Source organism: Melospiza melodia, chromosome Z, assembly GCF_035770615.1.
Source record: "Melospiza melodia melodia isolate bMelMel2 chromosome Z, bMelMel2.pri, whole genome shotgun sequence".
NCBI classification, from domain to species: domain Eukaryota; kingdom Metazoa; phylum Chordata; class Aves; order Passeriformes; family Passerellidae; genus Melospiza; species Melospiza melodia.
Window position 1 is genome coordinate 45,271,792 of NC_086226.1, and position 25,767 is coordinate 45,297,558.

The 25,767-nt window shown below is 41.3% G+C and overlaps 3 protein-coding genes across 6 annotated transcripts in view; 2 read left to right on the plus strand and 1 right to left on the minus strand.

The window, feature by feature from the left end:
- The first annotated feature begins 1,092 nt into the window (after positions 1–1,092).
- On the plus strand, positions 1,093–10,704 carry CDC37L1 (cell division cycle 37 like 1, HSP90 cochaperone). The gene is made up of 7 exons (XM_063180876.1): positions 1,093–1,232; positions 2,511–2,792; positions 5,106–5,196; positions 7,159–7,274; positions 7,554–7,676; positions 8,532–8,687; positions 9,634–10,704. The coding sequence occupies exons 1-7, from the start codon at positions 1,128–1,130 to the stop codon at positions 9,733–9,735; spliced, it is 975 nt and encodes a 324-aa protein (XP_063036946.1). The 5' UTR covers positions 1,093–1,127; the 3' UTR covers positions 9,736–10,704.
- Positions 10,705–13,355: 2,651 nt separating this feature from the next.
- On the minus strand, positions 13,356–23,956 carry AK3 (adenylate kinase 3). 4 transcript variants are annotated; one of them, XM_063180881.1, is made up of 6 exons: positions 23,742–23,860; positions 19,698–19,770; positions 19,448–19,567; positions 16,420–16,592; positions 14,632–14,750; positions 13,356–13,704 (listed from the first exon to the last, which is right to left on the minus strand). In XM_063180881.1, the coding sequence occupies exons 3-6, from the start codon at positions 19,506–19,508 to the stop codon at positions 13,581–13,583; spliced, it is 477 nt and encodes a 158-aa protein (XP_063036951.1). In that variant the 5' UTR covers positions 19,509–19,567; positions 19,698–19,770; positions 23,742–23,860; the 3' UTR covers positions 13,356–13,580. The 4 variants fall into 4 exon arrangements, with proteins under 4 accessions (XP_063036951.1, XP_063036947.1, XP_063036950.1 ...); XM_063180877.1 differs by lacking the exon at positions 19,698–19,770 and having other exon boundaries at positions 23,742–23,927; XM_063180880.1 differs by lacking the exons at positions 13,356–13,704; positions 19,698–19,770 and adding an exon at positions 15,608–15,723 and having other exon boundaries at positions 14,631–14,750; positions 23,742–23,930.
- A 132-nt stretch (positions 23,957–24,088) lies between these two features.
- RCL1 (RNA terminal phosphate cyclase like 1) overlaps positions 24,089–25,767 on the plus strand; it is a 41,458-nt gene continuing 39,779 nt past the window's right edge. The window contains exon 1 of the mRNA XM_063181483.1: positions 24,089–24,158. The gene's annotated coding sequence lies outside the window, so the exon portion shown is untranslated. The remainder of the gene's footprint in view (positions 24,159–25,767) is intronic.

Here is a 25,767-nt window from a genome sequence, read left to right on the forward strand (position 1 = left end):
AATATCTTGGTTTCTCAGCCAGAAACACACCAGAAAATGTAACCTTATGAAAGAAAATAATACTTTCACATGAAATTCCTTGGTCTAGTCTTAGGCATGTGCACCAGTCCAGGTCTGCAGGACCCTATCTCAGAATGGACTCAGTGGCCCCTGGTGTTATTACTGATAACCTCAAAATGCTATCATTGGGAGTTCTTTCATTTTGTATTTTTGGCTTTTATCGTCCCCTGTAACAGGGACTAAATTTCATAGGCCTTAGCATTACACAGAAACATTTGATTACAAGAAAATGATTGAATGAAAACCATTATTTTCTTTTTCTTCTATCTGATGAGGACTTTTGTGAGCAACATACTAGTATTATCCCTTTGGCCACAGCAGTAATCCTTTTGTTATATAAACAACACACAGCAACAGGTCCCCTACCTTCCCATTTAATGTAAAGTTTTCCTGGCGTATTTTTCTTGCAGACTTCGCACCTACGACCCCCAAAGAATCAGTCAGCACCTCGTGTTTGGGAGAAGAGCTAAACAGCCAATCCATGGGTAAAAAAGTTGGGCTACAACGAGGGCACATTTTAATCTCTGCAGGGGCGCTATCACAAAGGTATGGCCTCATTATATCCTAACTTCCATTCCCAGATGAGAGCCAAGCTATTACAACACCCTAGACAGCACCCCAGGAGCTCTTAGGACTGAAGGATCGTATATATATGTACACACATACACACACGTGGTTGTTTGCCAGCGCCGTGCAGCAGCCTGCAGAGAGGTGAGCGGCCTTCCAGCGGCACGGAAAAGGCAGGATTAGGGAAAGGCACAGGGACAGCCGACGGCACAGGACAGGGCCAGCAGCAGACAGCGACGAAGCAGGGACAAAGGCGGACGCACGGCCAGGGGCGCCCGCTAAGGCAAGGGCCGGGGCGGGGGCGCAGCCGGGCCCGAGGCGGACCCGCGGCAGGGCCCGCCCCGCCCGCCGCGCTGCCTCCAGTGCCGCCCCTGAGGCGCGCCCGCCACTCGCTCCTCCCGACGCGCCGAGGGCGGGCGCTCCCGGCCGCGCTGCCATCGGCGGAAGTGTCGCTACCCCAGTTCCGGCGAACGGGTCGCGCCGCCGGGACGGCACCGGGCATGGCGCTGTGGCTGCCGCGCTCCCGGGACGGCGGCGCCCTGGAGGAGGAGGACGAGGAGCGGACACAGGCTGCCGCCTTCCGCCAGCGCTTGCCGGAGGTGCAGGTACGCCCGTGCCCCGCAGCCCCGGCCCCCCGCCCCGCGTCTGGCGCCCGGGAGCGCGGCGCGGGTCGGTGCCGGGCGGCGCGGCCCGCGGAGGGGCAGCGGCGGGAGCGGGGTCGCCGTGTCTGGACGGGGCCGTGCCGGAGCGCCCGCCGGGGCTCCGAGGGCCGGTGGGGACAAGGGGGGGTCTGGCGGGCCGCCCTGGTAACAGCTCCACCGCGGGCAGGCGATGCGGAAGGAGCTGGGATGGAGTTATCCCGGCGTCCCCGTGCCCAGGGAGCAGATAGGGAGGCGGTGTGTGTCTCTGTTGGCCGGGGCGAGGCGGCGATTTGTAAACGCGTTGTGAGGAATTCTGTGTGGTCTCGCAAGCAGCTGCCATTACGTTACCCTTCCAACGGTGGAATTTTCTTCTTGTTACTGCAGAAATAAAAATGCTGTAATTCTCAAACAAAGTTGGGACAATAAGTTTGATTTACTTGCGTTAAAGTTTCCTTCAGATAGTCTTTCACAAATTGTCCTTCGTGTGCCCCTGCCAGAGGCTATCAGCACTGCAGATTTCATAACGTGGCAGTGGAAGGCTGAGGAACTAATGCATATGGATGCATTTTTCTTCACTCTTGGTGGGAAAGGCTTGGCATATTAGTGAGTGTGAATTCTGAGCACACACCTGGAAATAATATAAATAGGGTTGCTTAAGGTGTCCCTTTTCTCTCCCAGCTATGAGTGGTGACATCCTCAACAGATTTGACCTGAAGGAGCACGTGTTTGTGCTGGGCCTTGGCCGCTTTATAACTTAAATACCACTTCTTGTGCCAGTTCAAGAGAAGATGTTGGCCATTTGTTTGGGTGCTAATACTGAAACGCAGGCAGCCGTTACTTTACTGTTGTGATCTGACATTGTAAGCCCAATACTTTCTTATCAGAAGTTTATATTCAGAGTATTCTCACACTTGGCTGCTGCTAATGTTCCAGCCCTAAGACAGCCAGAGGCATTTCAGCTGTGTCAAAAGTATTTTTGCAGTCTGGAGACTATTACTGATAGCAGCATATGATCCATGATTTTGCAAATAAACTTAGGGTGACTCAAATTGGAAATCTCTTTCTGGAAGACATAGCTGTACATTGCCATGCTTCATCACTTCTGCTGTTATAATGCTGCATATCTAAGGTGCCTTCCAGGTGCATTTTTATTAGCTTTGGGGTTTAGGCCAGTCTGCTTCTATAGAAACTGTAAATCAACATTTTTCTCTCCATAAATAGCATGTCTGATTTTCCTCACAGACATACAGCCAAGGGATTGAATTAGCCTGCCAAAAAGAAAGAGAATTTGTGAAGCACTCTGTAGAATGCACATGGAACCTAGCAGAAGCCCAGCAAAAATTTGGTAGTTTAGCACTGCATAATTCAGAATCCTGTGATCAGGAATCTGCTCAAGCAAGGACTGAAGCTGCCGAGTTGAGATGGAGAGAGGAAGAGTGGAGAAGAAAAGAAGAAGCGCTAAACCAGAGGGAACGACAGAATCTATGGAACACAGATCCTGTTAGTAAAGAAGTTTTTAATAAGGTATGACCTACATCATTGTGCATGGAAGCAAGTACTAGCCTGTTTTGTTCATTCCAGTTGTTACTTGTCTCTGAGTGTCTTCTGTGTCATGCACAGCACAAAAACACAATATGTCACTCGCCTCTGTGCCTGGGAGGGTCATGGAATATACCACGGAATAGACCTTTCTAGGAGCTGTGCTCAGGCACCTGTAGGACAGGGAGGTGGTTCGGGACATTCCGCACAGCTGCACCAAGGGCAGGTCCTGCCAGACCAATTCTTCAGTGGCCTTATCAGTGTCCTGTGACGAGGTGGTGGCATCAGTGGATAGGTGAAGGGTTACAGATGTCATTTATCTGGACTTCTGCAAAGCCTTGGATGTGTTCTCATACAGCATCCTTCTCTTAAACTGGAGTTAGACAGATTTGATGAGTGAACTGTTAGGTAGATAAGGAAGTGGTTGGTTGGTGGCGTGCAAAGGGTCAATGGCTCAGAGTCCAATGGCACAAGGATGGTGTCCGTCAGGGGGCTGTACTGGGACCAGTGTTACGTCTTCATTAAAATTAAACCGACAAATTGGGTGCACTTTCAGGAAGTTTGCAGATATCAAACTGAGTGGTGCAGTTATCAGACATGAAGGAAACCTTCCAGAGGACCTGAACAAGATGCAGAAGTGGGTCCTTGGGGATCTCACGTGTTTTAACAAGGCCATGTGCAAGGTGCTGAACCTGGGTCAGGGCAACCCCCTGTCTCAGCACAGGCTGGGCATGAACAGATCCCAGCAGCCCTGCCCAGATGGAATTGGGGGTGCTGGTGGCTGAGAGGCTGGACATGCCCCAACCACGGGCACTGCCAGCCCAGAGAGCCACACGTGTCCTGGGCTGCATCCAGAGCAGGGTGGGCAGCAGGGCAGGGAGGGGATTCTGCCCCTCTGCTCTGCTCTGCTCTGCTGAAACCCACCCCAAAGTAATGCACCCAGTTCTGGGGTCCCCAATACAAGAAGGACTCCTGTTGGAGCAGCTGCAGAGAAGCACTACAGAGCTAATCAGAGGGCTGGAGCACATTTGCTATGAGGAAAGGCTTGGAGAGCTGGAGTTGTTCACTTGAAGAAAAGAAGGCTCCAGGGAGCCCTAATTTACCTTCATGTGACCTTTCAGTACTTAAAGGGCCTTATAAGAAAGAGGGAGGAAAACATTTTTTATCACAGCCTGTGCTGACAGGACAAGAGGAAATGGCTTTAAACTCAAAGATGGTAGGTTTAGATTGGATGTAAGCAAGATTCTTTTTTATTATTAGGATATTAGGACGCTGGAACCAGTTGCCCAGGGAAGCTGTAGATACCCAATCCCTAGAAGCAACAGATTGGACTGGTTTTGGAGCAACCTAATCCAGTGGAAAATGTTCTTGCCTGGGCAGGGATGGTTGAAACTCTTTGGTCTTTAAATGTCCCATCTGACCCAGAGTATGAAACTGTTAGTTTGCCTCTAATACTGTCTACTGTAATACAAATTATTTAGCATGAACTTTTTTAAATAGGAGGATCTTATCTTTGATTTCACAATTTAATTTCAACAGCTATCATTGCCTTTTCCTGAGCCCTAAAGTCACAAGCCAGACACAGTCAGGTGATAAATTTAGTTAACGTTTTGTGAAGGGTCCCTTCACATGCACTACACACCAAAATACACACTGAAAAATGCGCTGAAGGTGCACATGTGATATAAACTACAGTTTTGTGAGTGTAGCAAATTAGCATAATTGAGAAGAATGTCCAATTAGAAACACAGATGTTGAGATAATTCCCCCTCTTTGTTCAACTCTCTTCTGAAGCCCCCATTCCTGTCTAGTGCTTTATGGTGGAGTGTTGTCCTTGGTTTCAGAAGAAACTAGATGAGGATTGAGCTTTTAGGAATGTATTTTGTCTTTCTTGCTAACTGAGTAGGTAAAATTCTAGCTATGAATCTATATAGTTATACAATAATAGGCTACAGAGCTACAAATGGACATGAAGAATATAAAAAAGCAAAAATGAGTTTCTCAACACTATCACATCTCCTAATTTCTCCTGATCCAGACTGCAATGTACATGATTCTCATTACTAACAAATCAGTTTCCTATATGAAAACAGAAGTTTTTCAGAGATTATAAGGAAACTTTGAAATTCTGTTACTAGGTAAGACACTTTCTGAAAAAAATCTTCCTCAAATATGATACAACTCTAAAATTAGAACATAGACATTTAAATAGTAACATATTAAAGTATAATAACTCCTTTATGTCACTAAACAGTATGTGTGGATTTTATGTCATAGTACAATATTTCTCTTCCTCAGAGTTTTATTAATCAAAAAAGAAAAGAAATTGAAGATGAGGCTGTGTCTGAACCACTTATGCAAAAACATGAACAAAAGATTAGACACTTCGGTGAGTGTGTTTTTCCAACATCTTGTGGCTCCTACAGAATTTGTTGATTTGCTCCTTCTTGTACAGAATGAATGCTAATAAATGAAAGACCTAAATGACAGACTGTTCAGTTTTATTTTATCAGGACTCCAGGGATATCCCACACCAGTGGGAAAAGGCAGGGACATTCCTAGACATATAAGTCATGTATATAAAAGTGCATGGGTAATCCATGGCTCTCTCCGTTTTTAAAGGAGATTAAGTTAAATGTTTTATTAAATTATTTTCTGTTACTTGTTAATTTATAAGGGTAATGGCTGATTAAATGGACATATTTGTTAACACTTGCACTGAGAGTATGTATGCTCAGAATTGTGTGTTCAAAACTATACTTAGTTATCCGCTAGGTGTCACTTTAGCTCTGTCGTAATTTTTAAACCCGACTGAGCACAAAGCTGATTTTGTAATGTAATGTAAAATGTCTGTGGTTCTCTGAAGTGCTTGCCATTCGGACTGGTTTCATGCTATAGTATAGTACAGCCATATTTGGAATTCTGGAAAAATCAAGAATAAGACTGTATTGGCAGAATTCAGTTGTTCTTACAAAGTTGTTTTTACTTTTTTTTTGGCTTCTGGGGGACTTAAAGCTGTTTTAAAGAAAGGGCTTTAAAAAGAAAAGGGCTTTTAAAGAAAGCAAGCCTTTCAAGTATCAAGTAAAGGCAAAACACTGTCAAGAGTATGCAAATAGTAGTAAATTGGCACAGGTTCTTTTAAGTACCTTAACTGTTCAGTGTAATGATATTGGAATTAGAAAACATCTCTCCTGCTGTTCATTTCAGCAGGTAAAAAAAGAAGAGGCTATCTTGTAGGCTTCCTAGCTGAGAGTTGGGCAAAATTACTCTTTGTCTAAATTTAAATTAGACTGTTAAAGAAGCAGTCTTATTACAGAAGGTAATTTTTTTTTATACTTCCTGTGTTCAAAGCCATGTTATTATTTTAATTTGTGATACACAAGTCCATTGTAGAAAGCCACAGTACATTAATGCTTTCTGAAGTCACTTGTTGCATGCTAGCTGCTGCCGAGCGGCAGTGTGGACTTCGTTATTGCATGAGTCCTGCTTCTGGATCCTCTTCTGGCTTCAAAGCAATGAAGAACTTACACAGAGTAACTTGAAAACAGTCAAAAGAAATGCAACCTGTTGCTTTCTCTTTCAGCATTTGTTTGCTAGAACTAAGATTAGCTCAGGTCATTACCATTGAATTCTCTTCAGCCCTGTTGTAATTATGTGCTGATGGACAGGTGAAGCTGTACATCTGGTACCTGTTGCCAATAATGACTGTCCGAGATAGGACAACTTGAAGAAGTGCTATGAGTATTGAGTTCTGATTTTTACATTTGGTTTGTTACTTGAAGCTAGTGCCATGATACTGCCATTCAAAGTTCTAATTAACTTTCCAATACTGGTGGGGGTTTGTTTTTTGAGATCAAGCTGTTTGTATAATTAATTTGAATTCTCTAAAAGTCTAGCAAACTGTATCTTAGAAGCACTTTAATTTTTGACAGGTTACAGGTTCTGTTCTTTTATTTGCAAACATTTAGAGGATTTGTGTTTGTTAGAATCACTTAATGTAAATATCTGTCCATAAACTTTTTAAGCTATTTGGTGTTGTAACTAGTAGATATCTGCACCATTTTGTTAGCTTGTGAAAACTGATTAAAAATAAATTATCAGCATTACTAGAAGTGCATGACTGTTATAATCTACTTTTAGTATCTTCAAAGACTAATTATGCCTTCTAGTAGTGCTCTTTCAGCATTGGTTTGATGTATAAATAAAACCCCCAAATTTAGATGCATGCCTTTATTCTGAGGTTAGTAAATTGCCAAGTTGTTATGTATCCTTGGTATCAATACAGGTAACTTCCTTGCTGCATTAAATCATTTATCTTGTTAGAATATCTTAACTGTGTTTCTCTTATTAGGCATGCTGAGCAGATGGGATGATAGTCAAAGGTTTTTGTCTGATCACCCATACCTTGTATGTGAAGAAACATCTAGGTATCTCATGTTGTGGTGTTTTCATCTAGAAGCTGAACAGGTATGAAGATGTTTAAATCTTTGGAAGCGCACATTTTCTTATTTGCATAGTAGAAATGTGACCAACTTCATTAGCTGTTTAACTGTTCTTCCAGCCCCCTCTACTTTATTGATAGTGCATTGTCACATTTATGTCTAGTTATAGCTAGCTATGAGTCCTCTTGTTTCTGTAAGCGTCCGTTCACATCTGCTTTAGGAACTGGAATAAAAGGAAATTCTGCTGAATTTTAGAAATATATCTTTAAATCATAACTTTAACTTTTTTTCTTTTTTTTTTCAGAAAAGAGCTCTGATGGAGCAAGTAGCACACCAAGCAGTTGTAATGCAGTTTATTATAGAAATTGCCAGAAGCTGCAATGTGGATCCAAGAGGATGTTTTCGTCTCTTTTTCCAAAAAGCCAAAGTAAGTCAACTTGGGTAATGATGTGAGAAACTCTTGATACAGTACAAGTGTTTTAGAAGGGATTTCTTCCAACCATGTGAGGCTAAATAATTTTTGACTGATTTAGGCTTATGGGAAAGAGTTTTGATAGCAATTATTTTCTAGATAGAACATTTCGTTATAATTCTGGTTCTGCTTAAATGAAAGCTTAGTGAATTTTGCTTGTTGTAGGTGGAAAGCAAAATGCAGGTGTGTCCAGACAAGTAATAACTAAGTAACAACAGCAAACACCAACTGATTTTAAACTGGTCTGACTATTGTAACTAATTACAAACGTTTTCAAAGTCTCCCCCTTACTGTGAGGCTGCTATATAAAGTGTCCCTTTCTCATGACTGAAATAGGAGAATCCAGAGCTTTGTAGGAAAAAGGTGGGAAAACTGAAACTGTGATTTGTTATAGACTGTGTTTAGTTGTTCAAGACTCTAATGGATGTTAATATTGCCTAAACTAGTATAGTTAAAATGTGGGTTAGTTTGTGCTTTACTTTTGATCAAAGGGCTTCAACAAGCACCTGTTGTAAGGATACCTTCTGAGTTAGAATAAATTACAGGCTAAAATTAGGTTTGGTTTTACATGTTCTCAGATAAATCAGCTACTTTACTTATGCATATAAATGCTACAGATTGTCTTAAAAAGAAATCTACATGAAACATAGCTTTAAATTGACTAACTTTATCCCTGAGTTGTTCACAGTTGTTATTCCCCAAAAGGTATAACATGTCATTACTGCCTGGATTTTTTTTCAGCACTGTGTAAGCTTACAATTCAAAAGAACAAATTGCTAAAGAACGAATACTTCATTTTTTTCTTTGCAGACAGGAGAAGGCTACTTTGAGGCCTTTAAAAGTGAACTTGAGGCATTCAAGGCGAGAGTGAGAATCTGGTCACAATCACATGGCTTTCAGACCATGTTACTCCATGATCTCAATGTCAGTCCTGGCTGTGTGGGAGAATGGACATCTTTTTTACAGGTAGGTTTATTATTTCCAAAATTTAATTGAAGTAAGGCAGGATTAGGTCCTGCCTAGAGAAGCTGTACCTTTCTGAGATATAAAGAGGATTATTTCTTGAATTGCTAGTGCTTAGGATATATAATGCAGTGTTATTAATACACAAGGCATTTATGGCGTTTCTTTTTACTTGCTGGAATTCACAGCATCAGCAAAAGGTCAAAAGTATATGTTTGTTCATTGTCTTTACATTTTCCTTCCTAAAATAAACACTGCATGATAAATCTGATCAGATCTTAGAACTGTATTCCCAGTCATCACCACAAGCCGTGTAGAATCATGGGATCAGTGAAGTAAGTTACAGAGTCATAGAATGGTTTGAGTTGGAGCAGACCCTAAAGATCATCTAGTTCCAAACTCCCTGAAAGGCAGGGACACCTTTCATAGGCCAGACAGCCCCATCCAGCCAGGCCTTCAACACTGCCAGGGACCTCACAACTTCTTTGGGCAAGAGAAGTCAAGTTTAAGGAAAGTCTTCCTGTAAAAGGGTCTACTTAGGTGTTTTTTGCAGTTGCAGTTAGGGCAATGTTCTGTAATGAAGAAACAACTTAAAAGATTGTCAAAAATTATGTATTAGGAAAGGAGTCACAATTGAAAGTACATGTTTGAAATAATTTGATTAAAGTACCTCTCAGAGGTAGATCAAACAGCTGAATTTTATATAAATGTGCAGTTAGGTGCTAGAAGTATTAAGACCAAATACAAGCTATGCTAGCAAATTAAAAAAATTCTTGACACAGTGACAAAATACTGGTGGAGGATGTTTTCAGATCTTACTTCCTTTCTATTGAAAATTTGTCTCATCATAACATGGACAATGGAAACAGTCTCTGTTTCTCTCTCTCTGTTTCTCCCTCCATATATGTAATTATGAAGCATTAAGCTGTCAGTTTTTCATCTGTTGCAGAACACAGGAGATCTACAAGGTTCCATAAACACAGATGTCTGCAGTTTCAACTCTGTGATACAGAGAGATGAAGAAGAATCCAAAATGATGGACACATTATAGTACTTTTAAGACTGAGGCCAAGTACTCCTTTATTTCCCTTTTTTTTTTCCCCAAAGAAACAAACATGGCTATTTTCTTGACACTTATTTTTCTGGGTACTGCACTTTATTTTTGGTGTCAGATTTTTGTTGTTTTGATTTGGTTTGGGGGAGGGACTTTGAAGGGTGAGTAATTAAGAAAAAACTTGTAATATTGTTTGAAATGTGCTGCTAGGTTTTTAGTTGTCCTTGAAGAGCAGGGTTCTTATATTGCCGAATGTGAAACTGGATGTGTTTTCTGCTACTAACCTTGCCTTTCATGACTTTAGAAATTAAACATCTGCACAAATACAATGTTTACAAGAAGCAGCAGATTCTTGGTAGAATCTGCTATTGTCTTACTACAGATATGGATATGTTTTACTCTGAATATTGGAGATTGCAACTGTATTCATGCTACCTTGCTGACAGTATAAGCTCTCAAATTTGGTTATCACTAATAGCAATAAATCAGTATCTGGTATCAGTATTTCTGATCTGAATGGATTAGATTAAAACACTGGCTTTCTACCTCTACTAAGGGGATATAAATGTTATATTGTACTTTCATTAAACATAACTTGGTTTAATCCTAAAACATAACATCACTTGTCTACAAATGAATGCTGAGTTGTATGATTTCTGGGAGTCTGATTCTTTTCTTGTTCATCAGGCTAACTTCAGATTATTTTTTTATACCCAAGTCGTGTTATGGTTGAAGTCATTGATGAAGGGAACTTGTACAAGGGTTAGGCGAAGACCTCAGTTTAAACAAAAAGCTTTGTTACAAGTCACATAGGGTGAAGTGTCATGCACTGTTTGAAAGTTACTTCATATGTTATTCCACCAAAGTGGGTTTCTGACATTGTCAACTCAAACATTAAGTGGAAAAGCATTAAAAGTTTCTTGTTTAAGAAGCTGGAAATCCAAATACATTTTATAGACAACAGAATCTTGCACTCCAGAACTCTGCTGTGCTTTTCTAACGTGCTGCTATTACAGCAAGTTAGTCATGTATACTTTAATTGGAAGAGTAGCAAAGACAGCTTATGCCTCCCATACATATTCTTCATGCATTACTGAATTGTCCTGATTTTATGTAGGTTTGGAAGACATATTGATTTCAAAAGTTCAGTGGTCATAGCCTACCTTGTTTTTAGTTCATGCAGAACAACCCCACAAGTTCCACAAGCTGATACAGAGTGGCTGGAAAGCTGCCCACAGGAAAAGGACCTGGGGGTGCTGGTGCCATCCACTGAATGTGAGCCCAGGTGGCCAAGAAGGCCAATGGCATCCTGGCCTGTGCCAGCAATGGTGTGGCCAGCAGGAGCTGTACACGGATTGACCCCCTGTACTCAGCACTGGTGAGGCCACACCTCAAATCTTGTGCTCAGTTTTGGGCCCTTTACTCCAGGAAGGACATGGAGCTGCTGGAGCATGTCTGGAGAGGGGCAGTGGAGCTAGCTGGTGTGGCTGTGGAGCACAAGTCCTGTGAGGAGCAGCTCATTGAGTTGGGGTTGTTCAGGACGGTGAAAAGGAGGCTCAGGGGCACATTATCACTCTCTACAACTGCCTGAAAGGAGGGTATAGCTGGGTGGGGTTTGCCCTCTTCTCTCAGGTAAGAAGTAACAGGACAAGAGGAAATGGCCTCCAGCTGTGCCCAGGGCAGTTCAGGTTGGACATCGGGAGGACTTCCTTCACTGAAAGGTTTGCCAAGCATTAAAATGGAAGTGTTGGAGTCACCATCCTTGGGAGTCTTTGAGAAATGATTGGACATGGCACCTAGTGCTGTGAGTTATTTGGCAGGGTGGTGATGGTTAGAGGTTGAACTCAATGATTTAGGATTTTTTTTCCAACTTTAAGTATTATGTGATTTGGGAAATAGATTCCAGTAATTTTCAGTTAGTACCAATGCAATAGCAAATACACTCATAAAAGTAGCTTTCCATATGACTTCTGTTCTCTAGCCTTCTTTTGCAAACAGACTATAGAGCAAGGAGCAGTTCTGTCCCACATGCAAATTTGAGACAAAAAATACAAATTTCTACTGCATCTGGTTAAACTTGGCAAATCCTCCAGGAAAGGATAAGCAAATACTGCCTCCTCCTTAATAATTAGTTAAATATTAAAGGAAACTTAAAGGAAAACAAGTAACTTCAGGTTGTTTTTTAACTGAATGTCGTATGCAAGGGTAGTAAGGGCAATATAGCACAGTGACTTGCTACCCTTAGCAGTGGATCTAACAACCTGTTACACAGTCGAAGTTATTTCTTAAGTTTCCAAGGGGGTAAAACTGGATGCTGCAGAAATAAATGTCAAATAATGAGATTTCCTCCCCCTCCTCCTTCTGGTTCACTGAAGTTTATGTATGCTGATGAAAAAAAATTGACTTTTTAATTGAAATCAAAATGTAAGAATACTAGCAGCAGGTATTTCCTCAAGAGGACAGTACAAGTGGTCAATCTTCTTGGCAAGCTTTATTTAAATGAAAGGAAAACTGATTGTACTGGTAGCTGCTGTTTATGTTGTTAATTTATAGTCGGGGGAAAACTTCACAAATTCTACAATGGCTATCTCTTTTTAGACTGAAATATGTCTGAATATTTATAATGCTAAAACTCGATGTGCAGATGCAGTCCAAGGTATGTCAGCACCCCAGCTCTGTAGCTGTTTACAGTCACTGCTAAAGGAGATTGGAATCTGCATTATTAGGACATAGCTACTTCAGACATTACCTAGACCATTTGTTCCTCAGATTTTGCTGACTCCTGAAACTTCCACTCTGATGAGCATTAAAAAAGGGCTGGGAGGAGTCACTGAAAAATAGCAGTGTCTGCAGTCCCTGGACTGTTAAGAACTGTGGACTGTGGAAGTTTGTATTTCCAGTTATGTAGTGAATTAACACAAGAGCTGGTCAGAGACAAGAACCACATGAAAACCAGTCCAGTTGCTACAATAAAAATTGCTACAGTAATGTGCCAAAGTTAGTATTTTGACCACTGGAAATCATGTCACTGGCATCAATGAGCACTTGTTTTCAAAGAGAGTACAAAAGGCATTCAGTGGTCAACATCATATAGCTAGCTAGTTACAGGTTTACCAGATTACACAATCCCTTCAGTATCTTTTTACTGATGAAGTCTTGCAGGGTCACACAAAATCAGAGGCTTTACCAAATGTCTTACACATCATTGAAACTCCCATTTTCTGCAAAATAGTTGCTCTGAGGGCAAAAATAGAAACATAATACTTGCTTAGATAATTTGCCCTGGTACAAGTGTAATTTATGGTGAGCAAAATCAAGTCACATCTGTGTAAGCAAACATGAAGCTAACCTTTCCATAAGATCAGTTTCCATACACAGGAGCTCTGGTCTGAAATGACTCTTTGTAGACCAGTCGTCATTGTTTTTCACAGCTTCTGGCTAGCTCCAGCTAGGCACATGTTCAAGGAATGTGCTTGCATGGTCTTGTCATTGCTTTATTTACTGATTGAGTAAATCAGTCAATGTGCTTTCTAATTAAGATGTATTCTGAAATGTGTTTCCTTCATCAATCAATATTGCAAATGTGTTTGCCAAATTAGAGACACAAGAGTACTGGCTTTTGTTAAGGACAGTTACTGTATTTTTGAAATTAGGTATATTTAATATAAAAAAATACAGCATTGAAGTGGTAACCACAGGCAACAAAATTTAGTGTAAGTTAAGGACAGCATTGGACTTAAATTATTGATGAGTCTGGTAGACTACTTGGACAAATCCTTGATTGCAGAATCTCATGTAATTGGGAGTGAGCTATGACAGATAAGCAGAAGTTTGACCCATTTTCACCTGGGGTTGGTAGCATCTTTCTGGCTCACATCTGGCAACTTGGTTTGAAGGAAAGCATAGATATGTGGCCAGATCTTATTGGTTTCTGTTCCAGAAAATGATTTCAATAACCCTTTTTTCCTAAGGAAGAAAAAGAATAAAGCATTACAGATGTCAAATTGTTTAATTGTTCCAAAATCTCCACCTCACTTGATGATTACCCTGGCGGGAGTGTGAAAATATGCATGTGATGTAACACCAGAAAAGCTGTAGCATTGGAAATGCAGGCTGGACATTGATTTCTGCTCAACAGTCCTGGAAGAATACAATGAAGGGTGGTGAATATGGAAATACAAAAGGACAACCATTGATGTTGTCAGAGTCTGATTTCTTTGTCTAGGCAAGGTAAGACTACAGCTCTACATGGTGACCTGCTACAAATCTATATATCAGCAGTATGATGCTTGCAGCTTTACCGTTAGGAGAAACATTGTGTATAATTTTGATTCTTAAAAGAACTAGTAATTTATTTCCACTCCACAATGCAAATAATTCTGAATTAGCTACTTATTCCTAAAGAGTCTTGTTAGCTGTGTCTAGTCACAGTGCTGTTCTTAGAACAGCCACATTTAAATCCTCACTAACAGTTTCTCTATTTGACCCCTTGCACTTATTAGCAGTGTTCTACTTATACATCCAGAAAACAAAATATTGTAAATTCTTGCAAAAGTAGGAACTGTCTGTTACTTCACCCACCAGAGCTGTTGTTGTTCATAGCAGTACTATGGAGGTATTGAGTAATGCATAGCATTCTTTATGAAGCTAAATGTGGCTGGCTGCAGTGACAGGTTATTTTACCACACAGGTTCCAGGAGGTCTCATGCAGCCCTGGAAAATCATACTCATTCTGCTGGGTTGATTTCTGACTGAGTTCATGAAAGCTACATAGCTACTCACACCACACTCACTGTTGTGGTATAATATATTCTGTAGCAGAGAGATCTGCTCATCACTATGCTGATGCACAGTAATATTTTGGAATGTGGAAGAACAGATTTTACTACTCACCGATAATATTCTAGGACAGGTTTTGTTTGTGCATCATAAGCCTGGAGCCTCTTGCTGACAGTCTCTGGCTTGTCATCATCACGCTGAACAAGGGGCTCGCCAGTAATGTCATCAATGCCCTAATCATGGTTAAAAGCAAATACCAGAGTATACTTTTTACTTCTCTTTAAGCATGCTTTATGTAATTTTCTATTGAAATTATGATCAATTTCCACTTAATCAAGATGTAGATTTCTGCTTATAAAGAGAGGGTGCTGCATGTGTTCTTGTCTGGAATGTTAAGTTGTTGACTTTCCAGTAAAACAGTCTGTCAGTTAAAAATGTTTTTTCAGTATTGCCAATGAATATTAGATCATAATAACTTGACTAATTTGACTAATTTGTCCTCTGGAACATTCACAGAACGTGGGGAATATGAAGACAAAACCTTCACGTACAAGAGAAAACAATACTGTTGGTAATACATTCCTGTATAACAAGAAATAAGAGACCAATTGGACCTTCATTTGACAATACTAAAATGGGCAAAGGAGTTAATCGCCCTTTGATTTTAAGTTGCAAGATGGAAGAGTTATTATTTAACAGCAGCTGTACAAAAAATTGGCATGAGAGTCAGTTGAAGCTTTCCCTACAGAGGTAGGGACCTAATGTGTGAATGTTCCTACTAAGTAAGCAAGCATTTTGCAGGTTTATTAAGGTAATAGAGACAACTGCATTTCACCTGTTTAGCTCTATTCCATGTTTTCAATTTAAGTATTGCAGTCCACTGTGTTGTGGTAAGTCTGCTAATTAGTGAAAGGTAAGACAGATCCTAAACAGCAAAGCTCTGGCAGCTGAAGCCTACTCTGGTAAGTCTGAGAATTCTCTGTTCCATCTTGCCTGTGCTTTTCTGCAATTGAAAATAACCATGACTTTAAGCACTTTGTTTTAAACAAAACAAAGGCAATATTTTCAGTTGCTCACTTCCAGTGCTTACCTGGTATTTCAAGCTGGCCTCTTTTCCTGCAACACTGAAATTCGAAAGCTCCAGGGCCTGCTGTATATCTGATGTAAATTAATAGAGCTTCCAAGTGAAATGTGATGCCACAACAGCTAAGTTATTTAGAGTTAAGGATAAAATACAGTTTTAGCTGAGTTGCACTAAAGCAAATTGTTCTTGAAAAAATTTAAGGTAACAATGTACAGTCTTTATCTTCAATCTTCTCTTTAGGACATCTCAAGTCATAAAAATCTGTTAAAAATTAATCTGTTGAAAAGCTTCCCTGACTTGAAAGTTTCTAGATCCAGTTTTGCAATACTGCAGCTCTTCCCTTGAAAATACCCATCTTGGTTAAATATAAACACAGGGAAAGCATTAAGTGGATTCCTCTGACTGGTTTCCTATATATAAAGCATTACTCCTCTGGAGAAAGGAAAAGAAATCTACATTTTGGACTGTACAGGCTGCAAACAGGCTAAGACCATGCCCAGATCCTGTGCCAGTGCACAAGGCAGACAGTATTCCAGATCAGTGAACAGCTTTAACAAGTACTTACAAAACATCATGGTGTTCTGCTCTGCAGGGGACAAAAAACATTGTCCAACACCTTGAGGTTCTGCCAGGTCACTAACATACCCTCAATACCAGCAGGGTGTTAACAGAAAGATTCTGCACTCCCAAGAAATGACATGAGCCTTTTTGTTCTGAGCTGCTGTGTTTTGAAACACATTATGCAAACAATATTTTACTGCAGCTAGCAAACACAATGCAGTACTTATTTAGTGCCATCAGCAATGCATATTGCTTACCTGCACTTTGGGAGGACTGAATTCAAGATTGTAAACTCTGCCACTGGCAGGGTGGATCCAGCGTGCTGTAAGCCGACACTTTATGGTCTCAAATGGCACATCTAGGTCAATCACAGTGTCTATGTGACATTCTTTATCGAGTGCTTCTGCCTGAGCAAGTGTTCTGGGGAAACCTTTTTAAAGGAAACAACTTCATAAAATTCTGAAAGCAGAGTTATAGCAAAAATTACCTGGATTGAGTCATTAAAGAAAATAATTGTTACACGGCAAAAAAAACCAAAAAGCATTGTCATGTTCTATAAAGATGGAAGAGACATTAGATTTTCCAATATCTTTCAGTGTGTCATGGCATTTTAACTTTTTAAATGCCTCCAAGCTTTTATTTTTTCATTTCAGCTAATAATCTTCCCAAGAGTGCAAAAAATAAGTGCAAAAAGACCCTGTATTTATATATACACCATATACCACTACACTGAATAAAAGCACTATATACACATTTGGAATAATAAAACATTCAGTGAAGAGTTTCCCTCAGAACCACCTAGAAACATTTGTGATATATCTTACTTTCAGAGCTGTGTAAGTCTGGCTTAAGGTAGTGGTCATTACAAACCTGTTTTACTCAGTTGCAGTAAGCCAAATATATTTACCAGAGGCAGTACAGGATTTAGAAGGTTTGTGAAAGTTTTAGTATATCAAACTGCCCTCAGATATGATAACTGTGAGAACACTCAGGCTGATCAGGAATCTGTCTCTTCACTTCAAAGGTGCTGCATTTTTCCCCATGAACTCTGTGGCTCCCTATTCTATGCCTTAAACTATTAGATAATCTAGTGGAACTTCAGAGGGGTGCAGTGGGAACAAAGAACAAGACAGGCAACATCTCCACAAAGAATTTGAAATTAAGTATTGAGCAAAGACCTTCAGTGGTCAAAGCTACTGCAGAACATGCTATTGTGTCCTGTACTCACTGGAACAGTTCCTCTCCTCAAAAAGCTCTAGAATGGACTCATTTTCTTCAGTAGCTTCTAATTTGCATCACACTGTACAAGTAAACTTCTTCGTAAAGGCAAGCACCGATAGACACAAACTTAAGAAACTCTTGCATAGTGTTGATCTGTCCATTGCATGAGTAAGGAAAAACATTACAAAAAGACAGAATTTATTAGCTCAGACCAAGTCCTTGCTTGTGTATTAAGTATTTTGCACCTGGCTTGCATCACAGTCATGAGCTGCCCTCATTCTATTTCTCACACATTCACATTATTGCATGAAAGTGCTTCTAAATGGTAAGAGCAGAGGAACAGCCAGGTCTTCAACACTGATGTTGAACACTGTTCAAGAACTGCTGTTCTTTCTTGCTATTAGCAGCCACCATGTTTCTAAGTATTGCAGCTGGAAATTTGATTTTGCTCTGGACTGAGTAATGAGAAAATTCCTCAACAAATTGAAGTGCTTTTAGGAAAGTATTTCATTGAAATTGAACTGACATTTTCTACATAGTATTCTCTCTCTACAGAAAAAGATCTGCAAGAGGTGAGGAATTACGAAGATTCCAGGAACACAGAGAAAAGTGCTCCAGATTATACAGCATGTAAATCTAAATGGATTATACCCACAGAAACATATGACTCAGACTGCTACATCTGCTATGACTCCAGAAGCCACCAACCTGTTGTAAGGCAGTAAATGGGTGTTTGGCTAAGTGAACATGCAAGCGGTTCAGCAGCTCTAGTTTGAGCTAACTGACCCCATCTGTTTGTTCTGCATTGCAGTTACCAAACTTAAGATTATGGGTTAACATTTCAAGATAACAGTGTTGTTCTTGTGAAGTCCATTATTCCAGAGCTATCCCTAGAGTAATTTACTGGCTCTCATTACAAATGCTGATGCAGACAAACTTTCTGCTGCATAAGTTTAAAGGCAGGAGCACGTTAACATGCAGTAGAAATTGATTTATTCTCTTATGCTCTTGACACAATCCTCCTGCTGAGAGCTGCCAGCGGGCACAGTTACTACTACTATACTGCTACACATCCAGATCCACAAGACTGGAACTGTGTGTACATGGGACCTGAAACTAAAGGAAAAAAAACCAATATCTGCCATTCTCTGCTTTATGGCGTAGGTTTCATTGTACTGTTCACTGTGGGAATAAAGGCTTTCTCTCAGGAAAGAGCCCAGCTGTGACTAAAGCCATGAGAACATATCACTGTATGTAGGAGCAACTATATAAATATAACTATAATAAAGCACTCAGGGACAGAGGCCACTGTGGCATTCCCTCTAAATAGAAAGCCACACCAACAACTTTTTTATCTACTGAGGCAGGTTGTGACTAGAGTCTGAAAGAACACGTATCCAGCCCAGACACTATTTATGTGCTGGGCATCCAAATGTATTCCCAGGGGCTGGAATAACAAGAGCCATCCAGCTCATGAGACAACAGCAAATGCATTTTCTCTAGCAAGAGTGCTGAAGCAATGAGCTTACACTGCAGAACTGCAAAACAGTTCATTCTGGAGAACAGAACCAAACAGCAAATGAAGGAGACCTCTTAGGGCAATTGAGCAATAGTTTTGATTACACTCCACACTGCTGCAGTACTTTTCCATACTTACCTTGTTACTGCATCACATTCCTGCCTTGCTGTTTAGATAATTCCAAGGCCTCATCCTTCAAAAGTTTTCCATTCCCCAAGGACTTTAATAAGAAAATACTTTAAAAAAGAAACTTCTCAATGCCTATTTTAATGGGGAAATACCATATGAATTATAATAAAAAATACCAGAATTGCCAGTTTTGAAATTTTTCTGTACTGTTGAACTACCCTTTTTAACATGAGTTAAATATCCCTGTAATGTTCTGAGGGCAGGGTACATCCAAAGCATTTGTCAGCCAAAGAAACTGGGGCAGACTATCTGCTGAAAGTTTCACAACAAGCTGGCTAGCAGCCACCAAAGCAGTCCCAAGTTTTCCAGAGCAGATTTTCTCTCCATATATAGTGATATCCAACATGATAACTTACCATCCAATAGCCAGTTGTACTGGTCTAAACCTTTGATCTCATTCAGCATTAGTTGTGTCATGATGTGATCCGGAATAAGCTGCCCTTGGTCAATGTAGGACTTGGCAAGGATTCCCACTTCTGCAAAAGAAAAAGTTGGATTACACTATCTCTGACCTCCAGCAAGTGAGAAAAAGCTACAAGCCTGCAAAAACATTGTTTTGATCGGGTGACAGAGAAAAGTTGTAAACAAGATAGACAGCATGCTTACCAAAATTAAAAAATATCAAGATGATCAACTAGGATCTGACCATACAAATACATATCGGATTAATTAGATCCACCTGTAGGGCAAAACACACACCCTCTGAGTAAATTTACTAGTATGTATTTGAAATATGAAGTTCTAAAAACTAAAGTGAGGAGAGGCCGTTAACCAAGAGTCTTCAAAATAAAAAATAGAAAGGAAACAAGTTTATTAAGATATGAGCCTTCAGACTTCCTGAAAAAAAAGTTTATTTTCTTAGCTTAGTGGCCAGTTATTAACTTACACTTAGGCTTCATTACAAACATAAATGCCTTTGACAGTATGCAGTGGGACATGCTTGCCAGATATGTATTTTTATGATTACTAGAGTGGCAAGAGGGTGTTTATAGATAGTATACACTATTTATGGGAGTATACAGACACTAGTATTTTCCCATGGAACTGACTAACATTTAGTACCAGTCATTTATCGCACTGGCTCACTAAAATCCCATCCACGCATTGTCGTTCCAGCTATCACACTATGCTCCTACATGGCAGGCAGTAGCATGCTGTAGTTCACCCAAATCATGCATATAGCCTGGAAGAAACTCAGTTGCCTGGGTTGCGTCCTAGGCACAAAGTTGCCATATCTTTAATTTATAAAGCAATTACCCAATTCTGTTACATAACCCAGAATTGCAGCTAGACTGGTTTTATTGTGGGTCTGCAGAAGCCTTTACTTGCAACCAGTTAAGGTCTAGTTACAGAAAACTAAAGAGAGAATGAGATGGATGGAGATACCCAGGCAGATATGACCACTGTCAGCAGAAAGCCAGACCCATCACTCAGTGGATGAAATGTACAACAGGACAGAGGCCCTTCTTCAGGTGAGGCAACTGAAAAGCAGTACATACCCCAAATAATGCAAATAGGATTTGCATTTGGTGATGAGAAAAAAAAAATAAAAGAACAATTTTCCCTTCCTGGCTGTTCACATCTGTAGTCAGGCTTTGAAAAGTACAAAGACCATTTAGAAATAGGCACTGTGCACTTTGTCCAGACTTCAAAACGTGCTCACTATATGGAAAAGAGTCAGACTGTGGTGCCTGAGTCCTCCAGCACATCACAAACTGGAAAGAAGATGACTGTCTGTCTGTGTACAAAGTGTCTCTTCCCTACCTCCCTTCTTCATATCTTTTTTTATTATTCTGGTGTGCTTTGAACCATGTACCCTGAAAAAGTGGGTTGAGAGAAGAAATAAATCATGTCTAGATAGTTTAATGTGTACTTGATGCTTGGCTCTGCTACTGATTTATGTTGCAGCATTGCTCTAGCCACAAGAATCTAAAAATATTTGCAAGACAAGGTTCACAGGGAGCAATTCTAACTTACTTTAGAAAGATTCATGAGTTTTTGGGCCCAGAAATGTTTAGAATATGGCAAGCCATTATTAGACCAACAGAGCTTGAAAAACACTGCCTTTTGCCTCCCTTTACGAACTCAGATAATTTAGAAAGTCGCTATTACAGAGGGGAAAAAATAGGCAGAACCATACCCAAATAGTCATCTATATGCACTAGCTCAGAGCAGGTTCCCCCTCCCCACTCCTGCTATTGGGAGTGGGATTTCATGGGGTTTTGTAGGTTTTATTTGGTTTAGGGTTTTTTACAGGTTGGATCTGAAACCATAAAGGCATGGCAATCTTCAGAATTACAGGTAACACAGGTTTCTTTTCTTTGTAGGTGATGACAGGTATCCATGTTCCATGGCTTTACAAAGGATCAGCAGGTTCTAACCACATTACAGCAGTCAAGCTCTAGCCATAACCAGACAATAATTACCTTAGCATTAGAGAAGTGGTCACAGACTCTCCACTGTCCAAAAGAACATGATAATAACTGCAGAATGATAAGAACACTCATCTTCAACAGGACTTTTCAACAATGTCCATTTTCACAAGACAGCAAATAGAAAATCTGCACCATAAAACTACTATTAGCTATATCTAATTTTCCAAGGGCTTTAACTGCCCATCTTAGTGTAACTCCTTTCCCAAAGAACTAGAAATTGCAGGACTCTTCTGTTGTTGTCAAAACTCATGGATCTTTGCCTTGACTGCATTTGTCTAGGCTGTCTGAGTTGCCTCTCAGTTGGTCTCCTATTTTCAGTGTACTACCTAGTCCTCCTACCTCACACTTCATGTCAACCCTCTGGAACCATTTCTGAAACTAGTGACTGACTTTCAATGAAATTGCAATAGAGTTTCATCTAGGTTTACTAGTGAATGATAAACTCTGTAGCAGATTCTGGTAAATTCTGCTGTAGCTAATTTAGAGCAAACTTCACCTCTTAAGCTGTCCGCTGACTTCTTTCCTTATATTCTGGTTTTTAATGTCTCTGCTAAACTTCCATTTCACATGTTTGCTCTCCTTCCTCTGTCCAACCCACCTAGAATTCTTTGCATAATCACTTCTCTGCATCACTTCAGGCTCCCAGCTCAATTCAAGCAATATGATATTTCCACTTGGAATTTCCTCTTCTCGCACAACCTTTATCATGATTCTGGTGCTCTGTGGTCTTGCACAAAACCAAAAGTATTTAGTAAACATTTTCAACCTCAAAACACTTGGTAAAATAACATTTCCTTTGTTTTCTTGGAATGGCTACCCACCACATCTTCCACTGAAAGTTCATAACAGAACAGTTTTGTGACCCTCTGTAAATAATAACATATGATAGAAACTTTTTGTGACCCTCTGTAAATAAAAACATATGATAGAAACCAAATAGAAATAGCATGAATATAATCAGGTCTGTCTACACAGGTGTACTCCTCACAAATTCTTAACTTACAGTATCTACAATATCAACTACAGTAAAGTCAGTCATTGTACTGAAGTCATTATCCTTACTGAGTAAATAAAGTTTGTGTGAAGACATGGGAATCACATCACAGCTGCTTCATCTTCAAACATGCTTATGAGTATTCCAAAACTGAGACTGCCAGTTACCTTGGCATAATACTACAGTGATACTTACACAAGTGAATGGAATATTCTACAGCTTGAAGTTGTACAGCCTGAGATGGTTCTTACAAGGCTTTTCACCCCACCATATAGAAAAGCAGATGTGGAAGTCAGGAGGGAACCTTCCATATTGCAAAAATCCACCAGAGAGAGGGACTGTGGTATCTCAGCTGAGGCCAGAGGCCAAGCTAGACCTATTCAGCAAGAGTAATTAGTATATTTATCTAGTATAAGCATCACTGTATGTAAACACAGACCTTGCTGTGTTTACATACACAAACCTAATCATGATATGAACTCATAAGACAATAATAATTTTAAAAGCTATGCAGTTTGAAAATTTTGCACATTGTTTTTGTTTTTTTTTTTTTTTTTTGAAAGTATCACTATGTTATGCCTGCCAGATCAGGATTGGCATAATTTTGGAATAGGTGTTAACAATTCCAGGTACCCCTACTTCAAATGAACATACAAAAAAAGTCTGATTGCCCAAACCCCCTCCTCTGGACCTGCCTGTTAAAAGATGTGAATATTTTTCTCTTTTAAGATGCTTCCAGCTGGAGAAACCTTGAGAAGCTATCAGAACTATTAGAAACATGTACAAAAACCACGGAGTGCTTACTAAATGCACCCAAGACAAGGAAGCAATGAGGTGAAACAAAACAACGAAAACAGGACAACCCCGTCCACTTTCATGAAGAGGCTGGCAAGTGTCAGCGTGTGGAGGACCCAGGGCTGCCGATATGAGGCCCACTTCGGTGGCCTCGGGCCTCCAGAAGAGCTGTGTGAAGTCACCCCACCTCCGCCTGCGCGGCGGGCACACGGAGGTGGGGAGCAGCAAACCCCATTAGGGAAGCGCCCTCCCTTCTCGGAGGGGAAGGGCAGGAATGCGTGTTGGGAGCGTGTGTCCCTTCCCGGAGCGGAGCTGTGTCACGCCGAGCTCCCGCGGCGCTGCGAGGGGACGGTTCCGGCGGGACGGGGACAGGAGGAGGGGTCGTCGCCGCCGCGCACACATCCCCACCCGCGTCCCCACGCCCACCTGTCTTCTTCTGCATGTTGTCCCTCAGCAGGTCGCCGCTGGAGAGATGCTTCACGCCGAAGTGCTTGATAATCCGAGCGGAGATGGTGCCTTTCCCGGAGCCCGGCGGCCCCATGATGACGGCGCGCAGCAGCGGCCGCACCACCATGCTGTTCCGCTGTCCCCGCTGCTCCGGCCGCGGGCGCGCAGGGGCGCGGCAGGATCGCGGCGGGATCGCGGCGGGATCGCCGCCTTCCCGGGGAGCGCCGCCTTCCCGGGGAGCGCCGCCTTCCCGGGGAGCGCCGCCTTCCCGGGGAGCGCCGCCTTCCCGAGGAGAGCCGCCTCGCCCCGCCGGCCGGCCCGGCCCGGTCCTCCCTGGGAACGGCGGCGGCAGCTTCTCCGGCTGTCAATCAGGGGCAGGAAGGAAAGATCCTTTACGTAAGTGCACGGGGGGAGGGAGGGATAAATTCATAACGATGATAAAAAGATAAATGAAGAAAATTGAATCTTAGTGCGTCGCATCAGGCCGCATTTAGGCATCACTGTTCAACCGGCCATGACCAGCTTCCCCGCACCCCTCAGCCCAGCAGGCCCATTTTGGCTGCTCCCTAAGCTGTCAACTCCTGCCCTCCCTCAGATACAGAGAATCAAAGAGTCGTTTGGTTTGGAAAAGACCTTAAGGGTCACCGAGCCCAACAAGTAATCCAGCTTTGCTAGTCCATCCCTAAACCATGTCCCAAATTGACACAAGCCCACCTTTTAAGTATCCCCAGAAATGGTGACTCCACCACTTCCCAAACTGAACTAGGACGTGGCTCCTTACCTGGCTGTCACCTAATGACTGCTTGGCTGCTGGCACTGTCACTGCACTGCCCAGGTGCCCTGAGTCTGTGGTTGACTTTGCTGTGCTCCCTCACCCCCATGCAGCAGCCCTGCCCTTGCTGATCTCTCACAAATAAGCTCCCACTGTCTAGCAGCAGGCAGCTGTGTTTTAATGAGCTGGGCCTGAGTTTTGTTTGTGACACTTGAATGTGAACAACTGCAGGTTGTCCCTGTTCTGAGTAGTGTTCTTCCAAACACCAAGATGTCCTTTCCCACAGAAACGATTTGGTGATCCTCAGCTACATCAGAACACAATATTTTGGCCAAAACATTAGATTGACCCATTTCCTGAGTATTCACAGTCATGTCCACAGCAGGAGAAGTGGGTCTTTCCTGAACATGCTGATGGATCTCAATCACAGTCCCAGAAAGGTCACAAAGGAAAAGTGAGCAGAAAGCAGAGCTAGGGTCAAAATATCAATTAAATTCAACTTCCTGGTTTAAAACATTGTTTCATTTCAATAGTTTTACACTGAATCAACTAAAGCCATAAGAAAATATTCAAATGACTGTTTGGTATTTTGAAACAGTAAAGAGATAAGAATATAGCCCCCAAACTCCCCAGTCAATAAAATTAATTGCCTTAACAATTAAGTAGGAAGGCACTGGCTTAGCTCATAGAGCTTACTCTGAACACAAGTCTCATTACCCTGAGAAATGAGAACCTTCAAAAATGAACATGATAGTATGTCTATTCCAGATTGTACTAGGACACCAAGATTTAACATTTGGGGCTTTAGCAGTGTTCCCAGGGCAACATATCAGTCTGCCAAAGCACCACAGCCTTAAACAAAATTTGGCAGCAAAGGCCCATTAAATGTTAGAAGCCAAACAGTACATTTTAAGCTCCACACTTCAGAGACTTCTGAATGGCAGAAGTCCACAAAATGTGTTGCTAAATCTTCCTAAAGCAAACATATGGGAAAATGGAAGGTATTGTATGAAATATATATCCAGAAAATAACTAGACTTGTCAGAGAGATCATTAAATCTAATCTCCAATGCCACCATGCATAAAAAGCAGCAATAATTTATCTGCCTGATAAAAAGGAAGCCTGAGGTTCTGCCTCTCTACAGGCCTATTGAGCAGCTCAGAAATCCAGACAGGAATGCTAAGACAATCACTTTGTTAAAGACTATTTAGAACCTCTCTGAACTTCATAAC